Source organism: Mauremys mutica, chromosome 14, assembly GCF_020497125.1.
Source record: "Mauremys mutica isolate MM-2020 ecotype Southern chromosome 14, ASM2049712v1, whole genome shotgun sequence".
NCBI classification, from domain to species: Eukaryota; Metazoa; Chordata; order Testudines; family Geoemydidae; genus Mauremys; species Mauremys mutica.
In genome coordinates, this window is record NC_059085.1 from 6835562 (window position 1) to 6856889 (window position 21328).

The window sequence follows — 21328 nt, forward strand, 5'->3', positions numbered from 1 at the left end:
CAGGCTGCCACTGCTGCTTCCTGTCCGGCTGGAAGGGAGAAAGGGGTGGCACTGACAATGTGGCATTTAGGAGCCCCCTCCCACCCCCCAGCACAACCCGGAGGAGACAGCACAGGCTGGTGAGGAGCTGAGACCAGTATCCCTCCCCCCAGCCCGATTCCTCTGCCAGGGCAGGGCTCCCGCCCACAGCTGCTTGTGTGCAAGCAGCAGCGGGGGTGGCTACGGTGGGGGGGTTGAGCTGGTCTTGCTCCCAGGGTGTCTACTCGGGGGCTGCTGTGGGGTGAGACGGGCTGGGGCTCCTAATCGCCACATTGTCAGTGCTGTCCCCCTCCCCCGCTGCTAGCTGGACAGGAAGTCTTAGGTGTGGCCTGGGTCAGAGCTCACTGCAGAGTGCCTTCAACTGGGCTGGCCCGTGCCATGTGGTGAGACATGCTTCCTCCTCCTCCCCCACCAGGATAGCACCATGCTGCCCCCTCCTGACCCACCTGCCTGCTTCCACCTTCCCGCTGCTGGAAAAATCACAGTATTGGGCTAATTTTGTGATTTCTGTGCTGTCCGTGAAATTGTAACTTACGCAGGACTTGAGGCCTGATGTCCTGGGCTGGGGTAGCAAGCCTGGATGCGCTCTGATCGCTTTGTTGAAGGCTGCTGGGATGGGAGGGAGGAGGCAGAATTTAGACGGTGGAACTTAAGGTTTTGTTAAGCTAATTAAAACTTAATACTTTGTCACTAACGATAGGTGTCATTGGGATGCTGCATTGGCAATTGGCAAAAATGGGACATATTGTAGCCAGATCTAGATCCCATGATGATGGGTGACAAACACCTAGACAGGTACCTCTCTAATAGAGAGGGGCAGCTCGTGGGGACTACACTTGCCAGCATACATTGCGCTTTGCCTGGCTCTGGTAAGCTGTGTGGGGCATTCTGGGAGGTTGTGTGGGAGCTACTCTTGGGTACAAGGGGAAGGCTGGTGGTGGGTTCGTTGTAGAACTCTCTGACCACACCTGGCAGTCTGCTGCCAAAGCCCCAGCGACTTGGGTTGTTGCAGGGTGTTTCTGGTGCTCTGCTTCCAGGTCCTGTATGTGATGGAGCTTTTGCAGAACCAGGAGGAGGGCAGAGCTTACTTCAGCTCCATCTCGGAGTTCCTCCTCACCCACCCGGTCCTGAGCTTCGGCATCCAGGTGGTGAGCCGCTGCCGGCTGCGGCACACAGAGGTCCTCCCAGCTGAAGAGGAAAGCGACAGCCTGAGCACAGGTGAGCAGCGAGGGGCAGCCAGCCCTTGTTTCCGAGGAGGCTCTGGGGGCTGCTTCCTGGCGACACGGCCGGAATATATTGGTGAGAAACTCCCTCAATGAGCTGGCAGTGCTAGAGAACAATACTGACCTGCCTAGAGCGGCCCAGACTTGAGGGGAGGAGGATGGGCTCGTGGCTAGGGCACAGGGCTTAGGATCGCTGGGTGACTGCTACTGGGATCCCTCCAGATGCCTCTGTTTCACCTCTGGCATGGCGCTCGGGGGAGCGGAGGGGGCATTCCCACGGAGCTGTGTGGTGTGAGTGCACAGGCAGGAGGTGGCTGTTTTAAGCAGGGGCAGAGTCCAGAAGAGTGCAAGGGGATTTTAAGAGCCGTTTCACTGAGATCTGAATGAGCACAAGGGAGCGCTCCACCTCAGACCCTGTGCTACCCGAGAGTTTGAGGCCTAAGGACGTGTGCAGCACCCCATGCTACAGCTCACTTCGTATTTCTTGTCTCTATTCCAGAAGGTGCTCAGGGGGCTGGAGCTGTCGAATCGGCGGCGGGTGTGCTCATCAAGCTCTTCTGCGTCCACACCAAGTGAGTGTGCGTAGGGCTTGGTTTGGACAGCTGTCCTGCTCGTCCCAGTGCTGCCCAGCGCGCTCCTTCACTAGCTGTTCTCTGCTTGCGGGGGGGGCCATCACCCACTGTTCCCGCGCACATCCCCCAGGCCTGTCTCTCAGTATGAAACCCACCTGGAGCAGTCGACACGGAGAGTATCCTTGGCATGGGAGGCCTCTGGCCTGACTGGGTAGTGGGTCCTAGGTCTCTTCCTTGCTCCGTTTAAAATGCTTCCTGTGGACTCTCGAGCTCCGAGCCTTTGCACAATGTGTCAGCAGCTGAACGTTTCTGCTGACTTGGGGGCCAGGACTGGTTGGGTTAGTGCTGACCTGCCATGTGGCTGCCTGGGGCTTGAGTCTGGACAGCGTTCAGGTGTGGTCAGCCCAGGAAGGGCTGAGCTGAGGCAGGACAGCACTGACTGGGGAATCCCACTTGGTCCTTAATAGGCAGAAAATACTTAAGCGCTTTCCAGGACCAGCTCCAGGAAGGGGAATGGCTGCGATTTACGGCTCTGTGGCTGATGTGTGAACTAACCCAGCATTTTGGAATGTTACAGGGCCCTGCAGGATGTGCAGATCCGATTCCAACCTCTTCATAGTCCAGAGATGGCTGCACCGATCCCTCCCCACAGCTCCCATGAAGATTTCGGTAAGTCCCTGCAGTCGGGGGTTCTGGCCAGAACCATCTGGTGCTTTGAGCTTCCCGGCATCATGTTTCCATCATTGCTGGCAGCCTCAGCGAGGTTGGAAGGGATGTTTGGTGGGCTCCTGGCATCCTTTGGAGGATTGACTTTGTTACCCCGAGGGCATCCTGACTGCTGAGCTGGGCGTGGGAAGCCTGGCAGGTTAAAGAGCTGAGGCCGAGCACAGAGCATGTTGAGCGATGGAGGTGCTTTGTGTGCTCTGTAGTGCCCCCTCTGGCTGGTCTGGGACTTCCTCCTGGGGGAGCTGCGCTCAGGCAGGACAGGTCTCGGTGAGGAGGGCAGAGGAGGGATTGAATGCTGGCCCCAGGTGCGTGTATTGCCCTGTATTGCTGCTGTGCCACTCAAACCCATTTGCAGGGAAGCTTGCGTGTGGATCACATGCGCCCTCTTCTCTGGCAAAAGCCGTGAGTCTGTTCCTCCTCCATCAGGCTGCTTCCGTGCCCTGACCGTGACAGCCGTGGGCTTTCCAGTTCAGTTCTTTGGCGCCTGGGCTGGCGGAAGTGGTATAACTCATGCTTTGCAGGAATAAAACCCTCCCTGCCTGGCTCCTTTGGAAGCTCTCTAAGCTCTAATTGGTACATCTCTGTCTGAAGCATTTCCAGACCACCTGGCTGACTTGGGCGCAGAAGGGCTGGGATCGGAGAAGGGGTCCGTCCATGGCTCCCAACCAGACTTACGGCGCATTGCAGACCTGCCTGTGCCAGCGGATTTTCTTGCCCTCTCCAACGATGCCAAACCCAAGCTGATGACCCCAGATGCGTTCATGACCCCAAGCACATCTCTTCAGCAGGTAGCCGGTGTGATGGGTGGAGCCAGTGGGGAATGTAGGGGATGGTCTGGGATTTTGCGCTCTGAGGAATCCCACCTGGGCTGTGCTGACTCGGGTAGTCCAGATAATCTAGTGTACAAAGCATAGAAAGCGCTCAGAGCTCTTAGCCTTTTCTTACCCTTTGCAGCTGGCGTATGGAAAGTCCACCAGGAAATCTTGGCTCCTAGGACCAAACAACCTGAATCCCAGAGGTTTCCTGCAAGGGTTCTTTTGGGGAGGAAACTGCAGTACTCCTGCTTCTCGCGGGGTTGAGATGCAAATACAGTAATGAGGAAGGGAGCCCAGAGCTTAGCAGCGTGGGCTGTGGCACCTTTAAAATGCCAGGCTGACCCAAGCTCATGCTGAGAGAGACCTGCAATGAGCAGCAGGAAGATGGGACCTGAGCATCCTTGGTGCAAGACCCGTCCCCAAACCAGCGAGCTGGTGGTGTGGCAGCATGTTCTTGCTTTGTGGGGTTTAGCTTGTGGGGTGGAGATCTCCCAAGGGCTTTGTGCAAAACCTGCCCCTCTCTGAAGTGGCCTGGGTGTGCTCCCCAGAGCTTGTCTTTATTGCTGCTGGCTGCTCAGAGAGGACTCTGTCTGCAGAGCTGGCTTGCTTTAGAGGTGCCGGGGAATCTGCACCATTGCCCAGCAGGCTTTTGGGCATGTTGAAGGTACGAGCCCATTTTTTAGGACTCTTCTCTGGCCAAGTAGCAAGGAAAAGCCCCACGTTGCTAAATAGCTGAGAGTGCCCCACTGGGCACAGCGTCACTCCCCCAACTCTTGGCAGTGCCCACAAGGCCAACCTAATTAGGGAGTATGACAGAGGGCACGTGTGCAGCCTAGGAAGCCACTGGAGAGTGCACAGTTCAGTCGAATCATTTCTGTGCCTTTTCTTCTGTGTGAGACGACTCAGGTTTTGCTTTCACTTCTGCGACGTGTCTCGTACCAGGGAATGAGCACTCCCCAGAACCGTGCTCCACTGTGATAGGCCTTTCCGCGCTCTCATCCCTAGCGGGGGGAGTCATCCCAGTAGTGGTTCGGTTTGCGAAGGTGGGGCTCTTGGGCTCAGCCTCTTGTCTTCAGCGATCCAAAACCGTTTGTTTCCTCCATGTATCTGTGTATCAGAGCTTAGCCGGGGCAGCAGGAGGAAACAGACTGGATCTGATGCTTTCCCTCAGTGCTCCATCACGTGTAGAACCAATAGCTCTGCAGCATGGCTCTGTGAGGTGTCTCTGGAGCATGCCCCACTGACACTTTGGGGTGCTGCTCTGTCTTGGTGCCAGATGTACTGCCTCATGCTGATGCATAACGCTGGCTGTGAGGAGTGAGCTACAAGATTCTCCCCTGTCTGCCTGCAAAAGCTCTGGAGATGTTTCCCAGGTCGCTGTGCATGTCACTGGGTGACCTGTCTGGTGCTGCGTGTTGTCCCCAGCGTTCAGACTGCAGCGAGGGCTGGCTGGTGTGATGCCAGCATGACAATGGCTACATGGCACCGCTTGCCGCATTGAGCAGCTCAACCACTGTGTTCTGGTTTTAGAAGTGTGGATTCTAACCTGTCTCATATGGAAGGTTTGTAGCTTTCTGTCTACACCTGGGCAGACCCTTGGAATGGTTCTGAAACCAAGGCCTGAAGCCACTCCTGGCCACTCTCCTAGTTAGAGTTTTGGAAGTTCGTTGTACTACCCCTAAACAGGGTAACTCCTGCAGGTTACCTCTTCCTCTTAATTTCTTGTCTGGAAGATTCCACAGTCCGTCCTTAGCATTTGGTTCAAACTCGTGAGTGAACTTACATCCAATACTTAATCTATGTGGAAACAAATGGAGAAACAGCTCTTCTCTGGAGGAAAACCTGTTTTTCACCTTTGCTGATGACCAGTCCCTAGGCACAGACTTTAAGAACTTAATTTTCAGTATACATACGTAACTCCTCACATACCATCCAGGCACGTTTTGCAATAATATTGATGCCCAGTGTGAGACAGGGTTTTATGAGAGACCTCACGTGACACACTTTGGTGAACTTGAATGAAAATACCAGACCCAGGAGATTCCTTATGCACCCCTTTTGCCCTCTGCCACTTGGACTCAAGAGGTCCCTGGGTCACACTGCAAACTGTAACAGCAATGGTCAGACATACCCATCCCATAGAAGGTGGCCAGTAGTCCCCCATCAGTTCATTTAAATGCTTCTCTCTACCTGTTGGCAGCACTTACCTAAGTCAAGGCCAAGCCACTTGGCTTCCATCCAGGTCTGTTCCTATAGCAGGTGCGGGGAGAGCCCAGGGACTACGCTATCCAGGATGGACGAGGGGATGTAGATCTGAGTGGAACAGCTTAGCCCCTTCTCCACTAGCAGCTGCGTGTGTATGAACGGGATGGGTGACAGGGCTGAGCCCTGCCGAACTCCACCTGTGAGTGCTCTGCAGCAGGGAAAGCAAGTAGCGTCTTCGAGAGGAAAGGAGCAAACCCCAGAAGGGCCTTTCCATCCGATCCGCAGTTGGGTCTCCAAAACCTCACTCCCAGTTCTGTCAAAGGCCACGAAGGGGCCCGCTCCTTGACTGGTGCCCTAGGCACACCTGGAACCTTGGGAGAGTCTCTGTCACCCTCTGCACACTCCGTAGCAGGACTGTGGAGGGAGCCAGGAGTTGCTCAGGAAGAGGCCTAGCAGCAGAGCCTCCTCTCAAAGCATGGCTCTGTGTTTGTGCTAGATTGCCATGTCGCCGGGAAGCAGCGTCAGTTCCCTGACTGCAGTGACAGCCATGAGCAGTGCTTCCGTCACTGACCCTGCTGTGCCCAGGTAAGTGGAGCCAGAGCGCGTGTCTTTCCCAGCCGAGTCAGGCAGGCTGGGGTTACAAATTGGTTCCCGTTGCAGGCGTCTGAGAGACACTCTATGGCAGCGCTGACCGAACCTGCCTCCCTCCCTGTGCCTCAGGAGACCGGGGTGGCACAGAGGCAGCCTGCTCTGTTTCCTGCCTTGGAGAGGTTCTCTCGTTGCACCGCGGCTCGGTTGCTTTCCCTGCTCCTCCGAAGGGGATGTTGCGGTTTGCAAGCAGTGAAGGCAGCAGACCCCAAGGACAGAGAGGCATTACTGGGAGCCTGAGGGACACTTAGACTGAATATCAGGCACAGCTTCCTGGTGGTGAAGAGTATAATAGGGTAGAAGCCTCAGCGCTTGGGAGAGGAGGGCAAGGACCAATCCTGTCGCGTCCTGTTCTCCTCCCCCAGAGATGGGCTAGACTAGAAGTTCATAGAAGAATCATAGATGATTAGGGTTGGAAGAGGCCTCAGGAGGTATCTAGTCCAACCCCCCACTCAAAGCAGGACCAAACCCAACTAAATCATCCCAGCCAGGGCTTTGTCAGGCCAGGCCTTAAAAACCTCTAAGGAAGGAGATTCCACCACCTCCCTAGGTAACCCATTCCAGTGCTTCACCACCCTACTAGTGAAATAGTGTTTCCTAATATCCAACCTAAACCTCCCCCTCTGCAACTTGAGACCATTGCTCCTTGTTCTGTCATCTGCCACCACTGAGAACAGTGAGCTCCATCCCCTTTGGGACCCCCCCTTCAGGATCTGACCCCCTGGATTCTAACAGATTCCCTCTAGCAAGGTTGTGAAGCTCTTCTGTTCAGTCCCTAGTCTAGGAAGAGTGGTCACTCCAAGGGAAGGTCTCCCATTGGGTAGTAGGAACCACAGACCTTCGGGGACGCTGGGTAAACCGGGGCCAGGCACTCCTGCATTGACCAAGTGCAGCAGGAATCTCAGTTCCTGACCTCAGGGGCTCTGCCCGAACCAACCCTACGAAATCTGGTGCTCAGCTCGTTCCATCTCTCTGTATAGGCCATCTGAGGACCTGACTTTGAGCCCAAAGATGCAGTTGGACACCAGCCTCACGCTGAGCAGCAGTGGCAGCAGTCTCCAGACAAGTCCTAGGAACCATTCAGTCCTTATCCCTGGACTCCCTGACAAGCTGACCCCGAAGGCCCCTGTCCCGGTAAGGCTCCCAGCACTGTTGCCACCTTCCGCTTTTGGCACATGGTAACTCTCCCTTTCTTTCCATGATCCTCTGCCAGCTGGAATGCACCAGGGTGCCCCTGCTGGCCCGTTTGAGTGGCTAGCAGGTCTGGTTCCTGTTCTTGGCTGGAAGGTGCTGCTGTGCCAGCACGTGTCGTCGCAGGTTGCCTGTCCGTAAAAGTCATGGCTTTAAATACGGGGGCAGCTCTAGCACAGGGTCACTTCTTATTCCACCATCAGCGATGTTAGGAGCAGTCACTCCCTGTGCTAGGAGACCCTGTCGCTGGGTGGAAGGGAGTCAAGGAGGCCCCCTAGGGAAAGCTACCAGCCACTCAGAGGAAACACAGATTGCTCTGACATTGTCCATTTCCTGACCAGGATTACACTGAAATCCGAGCTGAGTCTGCTGCTGCCTGTGTTTTGGGCCTACAACAAGAAGTTCCTCTTTTAAAATGTGTCTGCCCTGCTTCTGTAGGAAAGACCCCGTTAAATTGTAGCCAGTAAAACAAACGGAAAGAGGAACATTTCCTCAAATCTCTTTCAGTTCTGGAGAGTTTAGATGTTACTTGTAACAATCAGCATGAAATCTTCAACTGGAAACAGGTGTTTTAAGATGATGCCCCTTTAGCTAGTGAGAGAAACGTGAAATCTTAGACCTGGTCTTGCGGCCACTAACGTACGTGATTCACCTGTGCAGTCCCCTGGAGCTGGTGGTGTTATGTGCTGAAGTGTTTGCAAACCCTGACTCAGTGCAGTGCGACCCCGGTTAGTGAATGCTGCTCCCGACGGAGTTAACAGCACACAGGAAGGACAGAGCTGTCCTGCTGGACAGCTGGTTCTGTGCTGGCGGGTAGTAGGGGTGCTGGAGCGACAAAGGATCAGAATGCAATCAGGCCCAGATATCTGGGGGCCTCCCCCATCTGCCTGGCTCCTGAGCAGCCCTGGAGGGGGTCTCGCTGCTCTCTCCCCTGAAGGCTGGCTGGCATGAGGTGCTGAGGGTCCTTGACATGGCTTATGTGGTTTGGGTCTCTGCATTACAGTGAAAATTGGCTTGTTTATGTTGGTCAGGTCACTCCAGCAAACCCCCCTCTGGCTCTGGAGCTGCAGGAAGTGGAGCCCCTTGTGGTAGCCCAGGCCTCACCCACCCGTGAGCGCTCCCCGGACGTCATTTCCTCAGCCTCCACGGCCATGTCCCAGGATATCCCAGAGATCGCCTCTGAGACGCTGCAGCGCAGCTTTGCCGCAGCCCCGGCCGGGCTCCCTGCAGAGGTGCTGGAGCCCAGCCACCATGCGGACAGCATGGCCTCAGCCGCCTCGGCCTTGCACTTGCTGTCCCCGAGGAACCGGCACAGCTCCGAGCACAGCCAGCACTCCCTGGACATGGCCCCCGTGGAGGTGGACAGGCTGACCACACCCTCGTTACTGGAGACGGCTTTAACTCAGGAAAATGCATCTTCCAACAGCGTCGTGAGCCAGCCGTGGCCAGCAGCCCCCGACATCACCAGGGAAACCCGGAACAGCATAGCAGACAGGTAACCGGCTGGGCGAGCTTTGCTCTGCTTTACTTGGGGGCACGTTCTTAGCCATGTCCAGTTGGCACATTGGTGTTTCAGGGCCTTGGCCGTCCCTCCTTTCAGAGCCCCAATAAGCTGCTTCTCTCTGCACCCTGACTTTGTAGGCTCAGCATCACTGTCCCCCACCTCCAGGCCAGTTTTAACATTCACCCCTACTCTGCAACAGGGACTCCAGGATAGCAGGGGGGCGCCTGTTTCTTGCCCACTCCGGCTCGAAGGAGCTCAGCACCTTAACCCTTTTTCTAGCTGCCAGCCCCGCACACTTACCCTGGGTTCTCAAAGTCAAGCTGGGGGCTTTCCATCTTGTGCATGACCAGCAGAATAAAGGTTGTGCAGGCCAAATTCTGCTCCTGGCAACACCTGTGCAGCCCTGTTGGGGGACCTGATTGACACTCGGGAGCCAGTTCTGCCAGTGCATGAGATTGACGAGTCTCTCACCTGTGACTGGGCTGGCTCTGCAGAACCAGCAGTAACAGAGGCGCCAAACAAACAGTCCCTGAAGCGAGTAGCTGTGATTGATGCAGGTCTGAGGGTACGTCTGCCCAAGCTGGGAAGCATGGAGGTGTAGCCCGAGAGAAGGGTTGTGTAGCCAAGACAAACTCTTCCAGCCCAAGCAGCTGGGGTTGTTCCCTGCAGGTCTGGAATGTCTGGGCTGGCCAGAACCTACCTCCTCTGGCAGGAGTGGAGCAGAATGTCATGATTTGTCTCCAGGCCTCTCATAGATTGGGAGGCAGCACCTCCCAGGGCCAGCCCTGCAGCCTCCATCCTTCTGAACGAGGCCAGCACCGCTCCCCCGAGTTACAGGAGATGCAGCCGTCCTTCCACCCTGGAGCTCCACACTGCTCTTGTGTCCCACATATCGACTGTCTGGATCCAGGGTGCGAGTTTAGAAAAGTCTTGCCAGGGTGGCTGGTTCTCCTGGTCCCCAACTCCAGGCCTTGTAACTTGCTGCATTCTGCAGACACGCCAGTGTCCAGGCAATGGCCTCTTGCTGTTACCACTGATACAGGGATCTGAAATACTCCCCTGGAGAGGTGAAAATACAATGGCTGGGGGACGCGCTGTACCGTAGTGCACCACCTGCATCTGGGGGAGAGCAGCGGGGCGTTCCTGCCAGCTGCTTCCTGTTCACTGGTGCCCGTCCTCCAGCCTAGGAGCTTGTGCAGTTTCTTAGCAGCCTCAGACTGACCTGACATCTACAGACCCGCCCACGCTCTGAAGGGGGGTGGGGGTGATCGCACCCAAGCATCTGATCCCTAGGCACCCACTATGCCAGGGCCCGGCTGTCGGACCCCACTGGTTCTGTGAACCCCCCAGCGATGTGGACTCAGAGCCCAGCCTGCTGTCAGCGGGCCCACTCCTGTGCAGATAACCAGGCCGGGAGATGTTTTCATGATGGTGTTTCCCTTTCCCCCAGCCCAAGGGATGACGTTGCAGAGAAGCACAAGAGCTCTTCCTATCACAGGCACAGCTACCACCTGCTGCAGCACGACAGCCAGGATGCCAGTGCGGAGCAAAGGTACCAGCACGCGCAGCCCATTCGCGTCCCCAGCATGGACTCTGTGCCTCTGCCCTTGGCAAGTCTTCGTCTGCTTTGCCTCCTGCCCTCCAGCCCTGGCACGAGGGAGGCCGTGAAACCAGTCCTGGCCTCGCACAATGCTGTCACCTGGGTGACGCTCTTCAGGGTCAGAGTGCTCGCTGGGTTGCTCAGGGGAATGTGGACAGAGCTTGGCTCGTGTCGCTTGGTCCAGTCATCAGTGCAAACCACCTAATGGGCACTGTTTGGTGGAGCCCAGCCCTTGAATTTAAAGATGAAGAGTACCCTAGGGCAGTGCTGTGCTCGCCAAGATCCTGCCAGTCACGACCCGCCCTTCACCCCCAGGGGCTGATCCTACATGCCGAATTCTCCCTGCCTTCAATGGGAGAGCTGCAGCCAGAGGCCTGGCAGGGTCAGCCCCCCATCGGTGCGGAGTCCAGTTGCTGCCTGGACTCCCTGGGTTATGGCACCTTCAGCCTCTCAGCTTGAGAGGTGTGCTGTGCTTGGTCTCCTCCTGAGTCAGCGAATTCCACACCAGGGAGCACTCAGAGACCTCTGCAGCCTGGCCTAATGCAGAGACTACAGGTCCCATCATGCCATGCTTCATCTTGATCTGAGCAGCCTGGTTCCTTGGCTCATGGTGGAGCGCTTCATGCTGGGCCCTGCGGACTCCTCTGGACTGACGACCTGGGCGGCTGTAGGGCAGGGTGGCTGAAGCCCCGTCGGGCTGGCTCTCCCCACTACGGCTAGCAACCTCCTCTCCCTGGTCTTCTTTTGCAGTGACCATGATGATGAAGTTGCAAGTTTGGCGTCTACATCAGGTGGGTTTGGTGCCAAAGCATCTGCACAGCGGCTGCCTGTGAAGGACTGGAAAGCCAAGGTGTCTCCTCGGGCTTCGCCCAAGCTCAAACGGAAGGGCAAGAAAGATGACGGGTACGCTGGGCTTCCAGGGCAGACAGCTGTGGGATTGGCAGCACAGGGTCACAATTTGAGAAACCCGCCAGCCCTGGCGTAAGTGCTGCATTGCCCAGTCAGAGTGGGGCATGGGAGCAGGCTCTGTCCTGCCCTTCCAGTGGGGCTGCAGGCCCAGCACAGGCTTCAGAAGAACTTGTGGGGGGCAGGCTCATGACAATGAGATGGGAGGGGGGTACACAGCCTTGTTTCTACTCCTGTGCTGCCCCACCTCAGGGAAGGCTCCTTCAGGACAGTCATTCTCTAAATGTTTTCCAGCACCCAGCATGACAGAGCTCTGATCTGGGTGGCTTCTAGGCCCAACCACAGTGGCCACATGCAGTAACGTCTGGCACCTGCCTGCTGCGTCTGTGTTTGAAACGTGAGCCTATGAATGTGCTCTGACTGAAACTTGACCAGCTGAAGGGTGATACGGGTAGCGCAGTCCAATGTGCTACGTCCTGTGTACAGGAAAATCAGTGCAACCTCTGCAAGTGGCTTTCTACCCCTGTGCTTTCATACGGCTCCATGGACTGGTTTGGCGCTGTCCTTGTGTATGTCGTGGCTGCGGACCACAGGCTGGGGCTTTGGATTGCTGGTTGCAGGAGAAGGAGGCAGCGAACAAGGAATCTCTGCTGAGAAATGCCATTTTCCTGCCGTGCCCCAGTCCTCTTCAGACAGTTGTACTGCTTGTGGGCCATCCAGGCTGTGAGCCGCCAGTGCATGCCTCCCTCCTGCCAGGTCTGGCTCAACACGGAGTCACGGGTTTGCAGGAGCCAAACCGGTCTCTCCTGCTTAACAAACCAAGTCCGTGTTTTCTTTGTTCAGTCCATATTGCAGCGTATGGCTCCAGACAGTCACTACAGGCACTCTTTGAGAACTTCAAAATGTGCATCCGATTTTTTTCCGATAAGAAACGGAGAAAACCGCCCCCTTGATGTTTGGGCAGATAACGTCAGGGGAGTGACTTCTCTGCCCCCAAATTCAGTCAAGGCTGAACAGCCTAGGCTGTGCTCATGCTGTGTGACCATCAGGGGAGCCAGTGACCTGCAGCCAAAGGGCCAGGCCCAGTAGGTGCCCTGTGTCAAACCAGCCCATCTAGAGGAGCAGTGTAGGGAGTCCCTTGAGTGTTACTCACTAGGGGTGGTAATTCTTGGGTTTGATACAGTTCTGTGCCAACAGGAACTCTGTACCCTCCTGGTGCTCTTGTGTTGGTGTTGGAACGAGAGGAAAGGGGGGCAGATGGTGGGGTGGTGAGAGTTATAGGTGGAATCAAAAGCCCACACCCAGCTCAGTCTGTGCTGGTGAAAGACTCTGACCCCGGGCTGGGTGCAATTCACATGGTTATGGTAACTCTTCTTTCAATTCCAGGGATGTGACCCAGTCCCCGAGGTCATGTGATCGCCAGGTTAGTCCCAATGGGGATCCGACGCTCCATCACCTGCTTGCTTGTTAGCCAGCTCGCTGATGACTTAAAGGAAAGCCTGTTGCAGAGCCTGGGGCCTGTGCTGCAGGAGCAGGCAGGGCATGCCAGCTGTGCTTCGCTGCTCACTAGGGCCCTGCAGAACTTGCTTAGCTCTGTGGCTTGCAGATGGTCTGAGAGGGGTGCCCAGACTTGGTGAAATCGGCGGCTTCCTTTGCAGCTTACCACATCTGATTCGCATATACATGGTCCTCCTTTTTCCAGTCCCAACCTGCTCAGCCACAGCTCTGGTATTTGCTCCTGCATGAGAGGAATAGAAATCACGTTGAGTGCGCCAGCAATGGGAAAACGAGGCATTCCTAGCCCCATTAGGGCAGAGCAGCTCTGGCCTGTTAGAGCACCTTATCTCTGCTGGTAGCACCTCCGTGTCCAATGGAGAGTGTGCTGGGACCATGTTGTAGGACTCCTTGGGATGCCCTTGGAACACTGTGAGGGCTCAGCCAGTCTCTTGAGTGGGGTCTGCTCTCTGTAGTGCCGGGTTGGCCTTTCAGATGGCTTCCCTCTAGGTTAAAGCCTGGCTCCAGCTGATGGGGATGAAGCACCTCCGTAGATTCCAAGGTCAGAAAGGACCAATGTGATCATCTAGTCTGACCTTCTGGATAATATGGGCCAGAGAACTTCTCCAAAATAACTTCCCCTTCCTCCAGGCATGGAGCTGGCCAGAGCCACTTCCCCTCCTGAGGTAAAGGAAGTGCCATGGTGCTGGCCAGTGAATGGCGGTGCACCCCCCCAAACCATGCATTGCTCCATCATAAGTGCCTGAGGTCAGCTGTTTAAATCCGGGGCTTTCTTCTTCTCTGCCAGCAGAGACCTACATCCTCTAAGTCTTGTAGGCAGCTGCAGGGATCCAGCGAGAGGGGGCTAGGCTCTGGGGAGCAAAAGCTTTGGAGTTAGCCTGGGAAGGTCTGGGCGAGGTTCGCTCCCAATCAGCTCAATCTCTGAGGGAACCTGGACATGGTGTGTTTTGCTGTCTCATCAGTGTGCTCCTGTAAAGGCAAAATGCTGATCCTGTTGGAGATGGGGGGAATTTTGCCACTTGGCTTCCTTGAGGCCTGGGACTGGCCCTGAATCATATCCTGGTTGTGTTGAGCTTTGCTCCTGGGCTTAAGTGGTGGGTGAACTGGCCCTGGGTTTCCCTAGCAGGGGCTCAGGCTTTCTGCTGACCTCTGATCTCAGTACCGATGCGGTGGCCAGTGGTGTCACAGCGTATCATTTGTCTGCCTTGTCTGTGAACAGGTGAGCGCCGAGTGCCAGGATGAGCTGATGTCTCTGCTGCGGAGCCAACAGAGGGAGCTCACGGAGCTGAGACAGAACCAGATGGAACTAATGCAGAGGCTCACTGACCACCTGGATGCTGTGCAGAGCTCCCTCATGGGTCACATGGAACGAGTGATTGATTCGCAGCAAGAACAAGAGCGTATCCTTCTGGCAAACCCCTCCTGGGGCCAGCGTGCCACAGGGCCGGCCCTTCTGGGGTGAGCTGTGCTGCAGGAGAGACGTGTCTCCCATCAGTCCCAGCAGCCATGTGTCTACACCATAAAACCACCTCAGAGTTCAGCAGTCACTGCTCAACGGTCCCAGGGCGGGGGTGGGGGGGTGCTGTGCGGGGCCCCGGGGTGGGGGTGGTGTGGGGTTGGGGGGCACCAGAAGAGCTGTGGGGGTCCCAGGGCGGGGTTGGGGGGATGCTGTGCAGGGTTGGGGGGCACCAGAAGAGCTATGAGGTCCTAGGGCGGGGGTTGGGGGGATGCTGTGCGGGGCCCCGGGGCGGGGGTTGGGGGGATGCTGTGCGGGGCCCCGGGGCGGGGGTGGTGCAGGGTTGGGGGGCACCAGAAGAGCTATGAGGTCCTAGGGCTGGGGTGGGGCGATGCTGTGCGGGGCCCCGGGGTGGGGGTGGTGCAGGGTTGGGGGGCACCAGAAGAGCTGTGGGGGCCCCGGGGTGGGGGTTGGGGGGATGCTGTGCGGGGCCCCGGGGTGGGGGTGCTGTGGGGTTGGGGGGCACCAGAAGAGCTGTGCGGGGCCCCAGGGCGGGGGTGGGGGGATGCTGTGCGGGGCCCCGGGGCGGGGGTGGTGCAGGGTTGGGGGGCACTAGAAGAGCTGTGTGGGGTCCCAAGGCGGGGTTGGGGGGATGTGGGGCGGGGGCCCCAAGGCGTGGGTGGGGAGATGCTGTGTGGGGCCAAGGGGCGGGGGCTCCAAGGCGGGGGTGGGGATGCTGTGGGGTGGGGGGGCACCAGAAGAGCTGTGCGGGGCCCCGGGGCGGGGGTGGTGCAGGGTTGGGGGGCACTAGAAGAGCTGTGTGGGGTCCCAAGGCGGGGTTGGGGGGATGTGGGGCGGGGGCCCCGGGGCGGGGGCCCCAAGGCGGGGGTGGGGAGATGCTGTGCGGGGCCCCGGGGCGGGGGCCCCAAGGTGGGGGGGGGGAGATGCTGTGCGGGGCCCCGGGGCGGGGGCCCCAAGGCGGGGGTGGGGAGATGCTGTGCGGGGCCCCGGGGCGGGGGCCCCAAGGCGGGGGTGGGGAGATGCTGTGCGGGGCCCCGGGGCGGGGGCCCCAAGGCGGGGGTGGGGAGATGCTGTGCGGGGCCCCGGGGCGGGGGCCCCAAGGCGGGGGTGGGGAGATGCTGTGCGGGGTTGCTGACCAGCCTGCCCTGAACCTGGTTCAAGTTACTGCTCTTGATCCTTTCTGGAGAGCACGAGGGAAACGTCGTTGCTTTGTTTCCCTGAGCCCTCCGGTGACCCGTTTGCTGGCAGGTGGGGTTATAAGATCCAACGCGGCCGTACCCTGGAGTCCCCCGTTACCGAAGGCCCAGACTAGCTCTTCTGGAAGCCGCAGTGGTGCAGGAGATAGTGTCTGGCCAGTGCCCATCACCAGGGGGTAGGAGTGCCGGGATCGGAGAGGGCATCTCCTGGAGGCTGTTGCTCCTTAACGTGTGACCTCCAGAGCGGAGGCTGGACCGAGCTCTGACAGAGGGGCAGCAGCGGAACGGGCAGCTCCAGGAGCACCTGTCCCAGCAGCTCTCGCAGTCCCTCTCCACTGCTGCGTGCAATCGCCTGGAGAGGACCATCCGCGAGGAGATGAAGAAGACGGTGCCCCAGTGTAAGTGCCGGTGCTGGGTAGTTAGTACAGCATGGGCCCAGCAGGGAGCTGGCATGCCGCGGGGTGGCGCAGGACTGTGGATGCGGCATGCTTAGCCCTGCCAACCTCCTGGCATCACACGTCTCTGGAGACGGGGAGCTGTGACGGGCTCGCAGGAGCTCCTGGGGGAGAGATGTGCTGCTCAGGAAGGCGTCTACATGCCGGGCGCTATCAAAGACAACTATGGCACCATAGTATAGACACAGAGTAGAGCGAGGAGGGTTTTCCATCGCCGTGGGAGCTTCGTCTCCCCAAGCGACGGTAACTAGGCTGACGGAAGCATTTGTCCATCAGCCTAGCCCAATGGTGGGCAAACTATGGCCCAGGGGCCACAACTGGCCCTCGAGCTCCCTCTGGGGAGTGGGTCCAGGGCTTGCCCCACTCTGGCACGTAGGGGCAGCCAGAGGGCTCTGCATGCTGCCCCCACCCCAATGAGAGCTGCAGGGGCAGCACTGCCTGGCCGCACCTCTGCATAGGAGCTGCAGGGGGGACATGCTGCTGTTTCTGGGAACTGCTTGAGAGAAGCACCGCCCGGAGCCTGCACCCCGACCTCCTCCTGTGCCCCAACCTCCTGCCCGAGCCCGGATCCCCCTCCTGCCCTCCGAACCCCTCAGTCCCAGCCCAGAGCGCCCTCCTGCACCCCCAACCCCTCATCCCCAGCCCCACCCCAGAGCCTGCACCCCCAGGCAGAGTCCTCCTGCACCCCCAACCCCTCATCCCCAGCCCCACCCCAGAGCCTGCACCCCCAGGCGGAGTCCTCCTGCACCCCCAACCCCTCATCCCCAGCCCCACCCCAGAGCCTGCACCCCCAGGCGGAGTCCTGCACCCCAACCCCCAATTTCATGAGCATTCATGGCCCGCCGTACAATTTCCATACCCAGATATAGCCCTTGGTTTGCCCACCCCTGACCTAGCCACATAGACAGCAGGCAGTAGGTCGGCAGAGCTGTGGTGCTCGAGGGTGGATTTTTCACACCGCTGAGGACGATGAGGTTTTGTGTGTAGACCAGGCCTGAGGTGATACTGGGTGCCATGGCCCCCTCCCATTGCCCAGCTCGGGTGAACCCGGGTCACCGTTTCCTTTGTGTCATGCCCAGGCATTTCCAAGAGCCTGGACCCTGTCACTGGCCAGCTGAGCAATACGATTGCTGCCAAGCTCACGGCCGTCGAGGGGACACTGAAGGAAAACGTCACCAAGCTAGTGAAATCAAAGGTAAGGCCTGGCCCTCCTGCGTTCCCCTTCCGGGGTGAGCCACCCGCAGCTGACACGTTACCTGCCCCTCGGCAGGGGCTGAACACGCTTTAGCTGCAAGCGTGGGCAGATGAGACCCCTTGTCAGGATTGTTGTGGCGCCAGGCCCCAGTTCCCGCCAGTCTCCGCTCCTTAGTTTCCTTGTCCAGGAGGGCTCTGTGTGTTTGAACGCACAGCCAGCGACCGTTCCTGAACGTGCCTTCGCCTGCCCCCGGAGCTGAAAACAAGCTGTGCCTCAGTGTGGGGAACAGCCCCAGTGCAGCCAGCCTGGGTCGGCAGGTCTGCTGCTCCTGCACTTCACCCCCAGCCAGTGGGAGCCGTTGGCATGTGCAGGTGACGGGCGGCCTGTTTGCTGGCCCTTCTAGCACCAAGGCTGCCTCTCAGCGTGAGCCGGGCAACAGGAAGCCGGATGGGAGAAGGGTGTGTGACACTTTGCGTTGTTGTCTCTTCGCTCAGATCTAGCCGGGTGGCGAGTGGTGGTGATCCGGGGCCAGGGGAAGCTGCTCTGTCCCTCGTCACATGAGTGTTTGGGGATGTTTTTCCCAGTGCGGTTTAGCTGCATTTTTCCAAGTGGAATCTCCTGTTTCCTGCCCGTGTGTTGAATCAGAGCCCTGTCCGCGTAATTCTTCTCTGCTCACGAGCGTTTGCAGCCGCCTCCAAAGTGTCTGACAAGCTCGCGACGCCCTGTCAGACTGATCACTAATGAAGATGTTAAATTGGGAACGAACCCCACCTCCTGGGGTCCCCCAAGACTTGGCGCAGTGCCATTTTATTCATTCATTCCCCCACCACACCACCAGAGTTCACACACTGCCATGATCCTTGGTTTATGGCCATCCAGCCGCTTTCTGTCAGACTGTGTTGGTCTGAGCCAGCGGTTCTCAAACTGTGAGTCCGGCCAGGGCCAGTATTAGACTTGCTGGGACCTGGGGCTTGGGCTCCGTCCCCCTCATCCCCCACCCAGGGCAGTGGGGCTCTGGCTCCGGCCCCCTCCCCCGGGGTCATGTAGTAATGTTGCTGTCAAACGGGGTCGTGGTGCAGTGAAGCTGAGAACCCCTGGTCTAAGCTAACCTGAGTGAATTCCCAGAGTCCTAGTTCCTGCTGCTCCGTGCTTGCACTCCCGATGGGCAGCGATTTTCCTCCCTCAGCGTTGCTCAGAGAGGGGTTGCCGTGGGTGTGGAAGATCACTGCTGTGTTTGCTCCTCTTCGCTCCTTCAGCTCTGTTCTCACTGCTGCTTGCCAGCTCTGTACAGCTTCCTGCCTCAGCGGGAGCTGGCGGGTTAAGGGGGAAGAGCCCCGCCCTTGTGGCCCAGGGCAAATGGACGTAGGCAAATGTATAAGTAGGGGCATTGCCAGCAGATCGAGGGATGTGATCATTCCCCTCTATTCGACATTGGTGAGGCCTCACCTGGAGTCCTGTGTCCAGTTTTGGGCCCCACATTACAAGAAGGATGTCGAAAAATTGGAAAGAGTCCAGCAGAGGGCAACAAAAATGATTAGGGGCTGGATCACATGACTTCTGAGGAGAGGCTGAGGGAACTGGGCTTCCAAAGAGGATGGAGCTCGGCTGCTCTCAGTGGTAGCAGATGACAGAACAAGGAGCAATGGTCTCAAGTTGCAGAGGGGGAGGTTTAGGTTGGATATTAGGAAAAACTGTTTCACTGGGAGGGTGGTGAAGCGCTGGAATGGGTTACCTAGGGAGATGATGGAATCTCCTTCCTTAGAGGTTTTTAAGGTCAGGCTTGACAAAGCCCTGGCTGGGATGATTTAGTTGGGTTTGGTCCTGCTTTGAGCAGGGGGTTGGACTAGATACCTCCTGAGGTCCCTTCCAACCCTGAGATTCTATGATTCTGTGACGGGGGGCGGTTAACTGCTTCTGGCCTGCCCAGGGGCTTGCAGATGTGCGGGGGGAGGCGAAGTGCCTCCATCCTAGGTGTGCAGCAGGAAAATGCTAAGCTCAGGGTCTTGTGTGTTCTTGCAAGAACCTGACAGATGCCATTGCGAGGGCAGCGGCGGATGCCCTGCAGGGGCCCATCCAGTCGGCGTACAGGGAGGCGTTCCAGAGCGTTGTGTTGCCAGCGTTTGAGAAGAGCTGCCAGTCCATGTTCCAGCAAATCAACGACACCTTCAAGCAGGGGACGCAGGAATGTGAGTCCTGTTGGAAACAGAGGTCTGCCCTCACGTAGTGCGGATCCTCATCAGAGAGCTTTACGGAGAATTACTGCTCCTTACGGCCGCTCCATGAGGAAGGGAAGTGTAATCCCGCTTCTACAGATGGGGAAACTGAGGAAGGGGTGAGGGGAGCTTGGAGAGGACATTAAGAGCTCAGATTAGATCTGGGTTGTGCCTGGCTCTCAGTCCCGTTCTCAGACTGCTGGGCCTTGTCTTTAGTTCTGCCGGCAGATTAGCCCCACTGTACCAGCCATTTCTCTTGCTCAGCTGCAGGGCAGGACCGTGTCCACGCTGGACCCTGTCTGCCAGGATGCTGCCGGAGGAAGTGAGCTCCCCTGGGCACCCCAGGATGGCTGGGGGGACTGTGCAGTGTTGCACAAGGGGCTCTCGTCCCTGCCTGTCTGCAACCCCCAGCGAGCCGAGCCCTGCAGCTTGCTCTGCGGCATGCTCCTCCGAGCCCAGCTCACGGGCACTGCTTGACTCCAGCCACTCGCCCAGCGACACGTTCCCCAGGCCGGCAGGGCCCCTCCCTTCCCTTGCGAGCGCTCAGAGGCTGCTGCTCCTTTGCAGAGCTTGCATCTCCATTGCCTTTGATCAGACCATCCTCTGAACCACAAAATCAGTCACAAAATAGCCTCTTTGTTCTCTGCAGGCCTCCCCGCTCCCGGCTCCAGCCTAGGAAATGTCCCTGGTGCCTGTCCTGTGGCCTTATTGGGCTGTAGCTTACACCCTGCCCTGCCCCGCTGGAACAGCCCAGCCGCTCAGAACCTGTCGGGTTCGCTGTTCTGCCAGGCACACGGCCCTTTGCTCCTGCTGGGGAGGAGGCTGGAGTTCATAGATCACAGAGGGTTTGGTAGCCCCCCAGTGGCTGGGCTCTGCTGGGGGTGGCCTGGGGATTGGCAGCCCTCTGAGGGACTGTCTGGCTGTTGCAGATATCCAGCAGCTCGAGACTCACATGAAGAACAAGAAGGCGCGAGAGCAGGAGGCCCGAGACTCCTTGCTGGGCCAGCTCCGGCAGCTGATCAGCACCTTCCAGAGCAGCACAGATCAGCTGGCCTCCACCATCACCACCAGTGTTCACACCGAGGTGCAGCATCAGCTGCACGTCATTGTGGGCAAGTAAGTCGGGCCTTGGTCGGGGGCTTCCGCTGGATTGGATGGGCAGGAGGAACGGGCAGGGGCAGCGGGGGTGTGCCAAAGAGCCGGCTAGTGGCTCACTCGGTAACATGCAGCTGCCTCTTGGTTCTGAACGGAGGCTTGGTCCCTGGCATGCACACACTGCCACTGGGGCACGCCCTGGGCACAGCCACTGCCTTCCACAAGGACTGTGATCTGACACTGCTCTTCACAGCGTCTCCCTGATGCGCCATGTCCTCAGCCAGCCTGGGGGGATTCCTCTCTCCCCCCGTTCTGCAGCAGCGCATGCCTTGGCATCTAGGGGGACCCCAGGAGTGAGACACACCTGCAGGTGGGCGAGCTGATCCTCGACTCTCGCTGTCGAGAGGCCTGGAGGGCAGCGTCCCTGCGTGTTTCCAGCCAGCACAGCATGTACCTTGCCTGAGAGCGGATTCTCCTGGGTTCCAGGAATCTCTGCTGGTCTGACGCGGCTGCAGCTGGCCAGAGTTTGGCCCTTTATGCCCACTTTGAGCTGGGGCCCGTGTCCCAGCAGACAGTTGTCCACATCTCAGAGAGCACCCTCTGCATTGGCACTAACTCTCCCCGTCAAGGGCTTGAGTGGAGACTTGGCCTCCCTGCATCTAGCCCAGCTGTGTGTGGTGGGACTGCTTGGGCAGGGATCTCCTCCGCCTGTTCCACATCTGATCCCTAACGAATGCCTCTTCTGCAGATTCC

General features: G+C 58.2%; 1 protein-coding gene across 2 annotated transcripts in view; it reads left to right on the forward strand.

The window, feature by feature from the left end:
- The window catches only part of EDC4 (enhancer of mRNA decapping 4), a 60676-nt gene that overhangs the window by 35623 nt on the left and 3725 nt on the right, over positions 1-21328 (forward strand). Inside the window, exons 12-26 of one of the 2 annotated variants that reach the window (XM_044987269.1) lie at positions 1077-1257; positions 1762-1834; positions 2412-2503; positions 3152-3348; positions 6077-6165; positions 7209-7362; positions 8451-8914; positions 10374-10475; positions 11274-11426; positions 12816-12852; positions 14164-14344; positions 15860-16015; positions 17152-17267; positions 19288-19453; positions 20410-20596. In XM_044987269.1, the coding sequence (XP_044843204.1) occupies positions 1077-1257; positions 1762-1834; positions 2412-2503; positions 3152-3348; positions 6077-6165; positions 7209-7362; positions 8451-8914; positions 10374-10475; positions 11274-11426; positions 12816-12852; positions 14164-14344; positions 15860-16015; positions 17152-17267; positions 19288-19453; positions 20410-20596 (2348 nt within the window). The remainder of the gene's footprint in view (positions 1-1076; positions 1258-1761; positions 1835-2411; positions 2504-3151; positions 3349-6076; positions 6166-7208; positions 7363-8450; positions 8915-10373; positions 10476-11273; positions 11427-12815; positions 12853-14163; positions 14345-15859; positions 16016-17151; positions 17268-19287; positions 19454-20409; positions 20597-21328) is intronic. The other variant, XM_044987270.1, reaches the window with a different exon arrangement.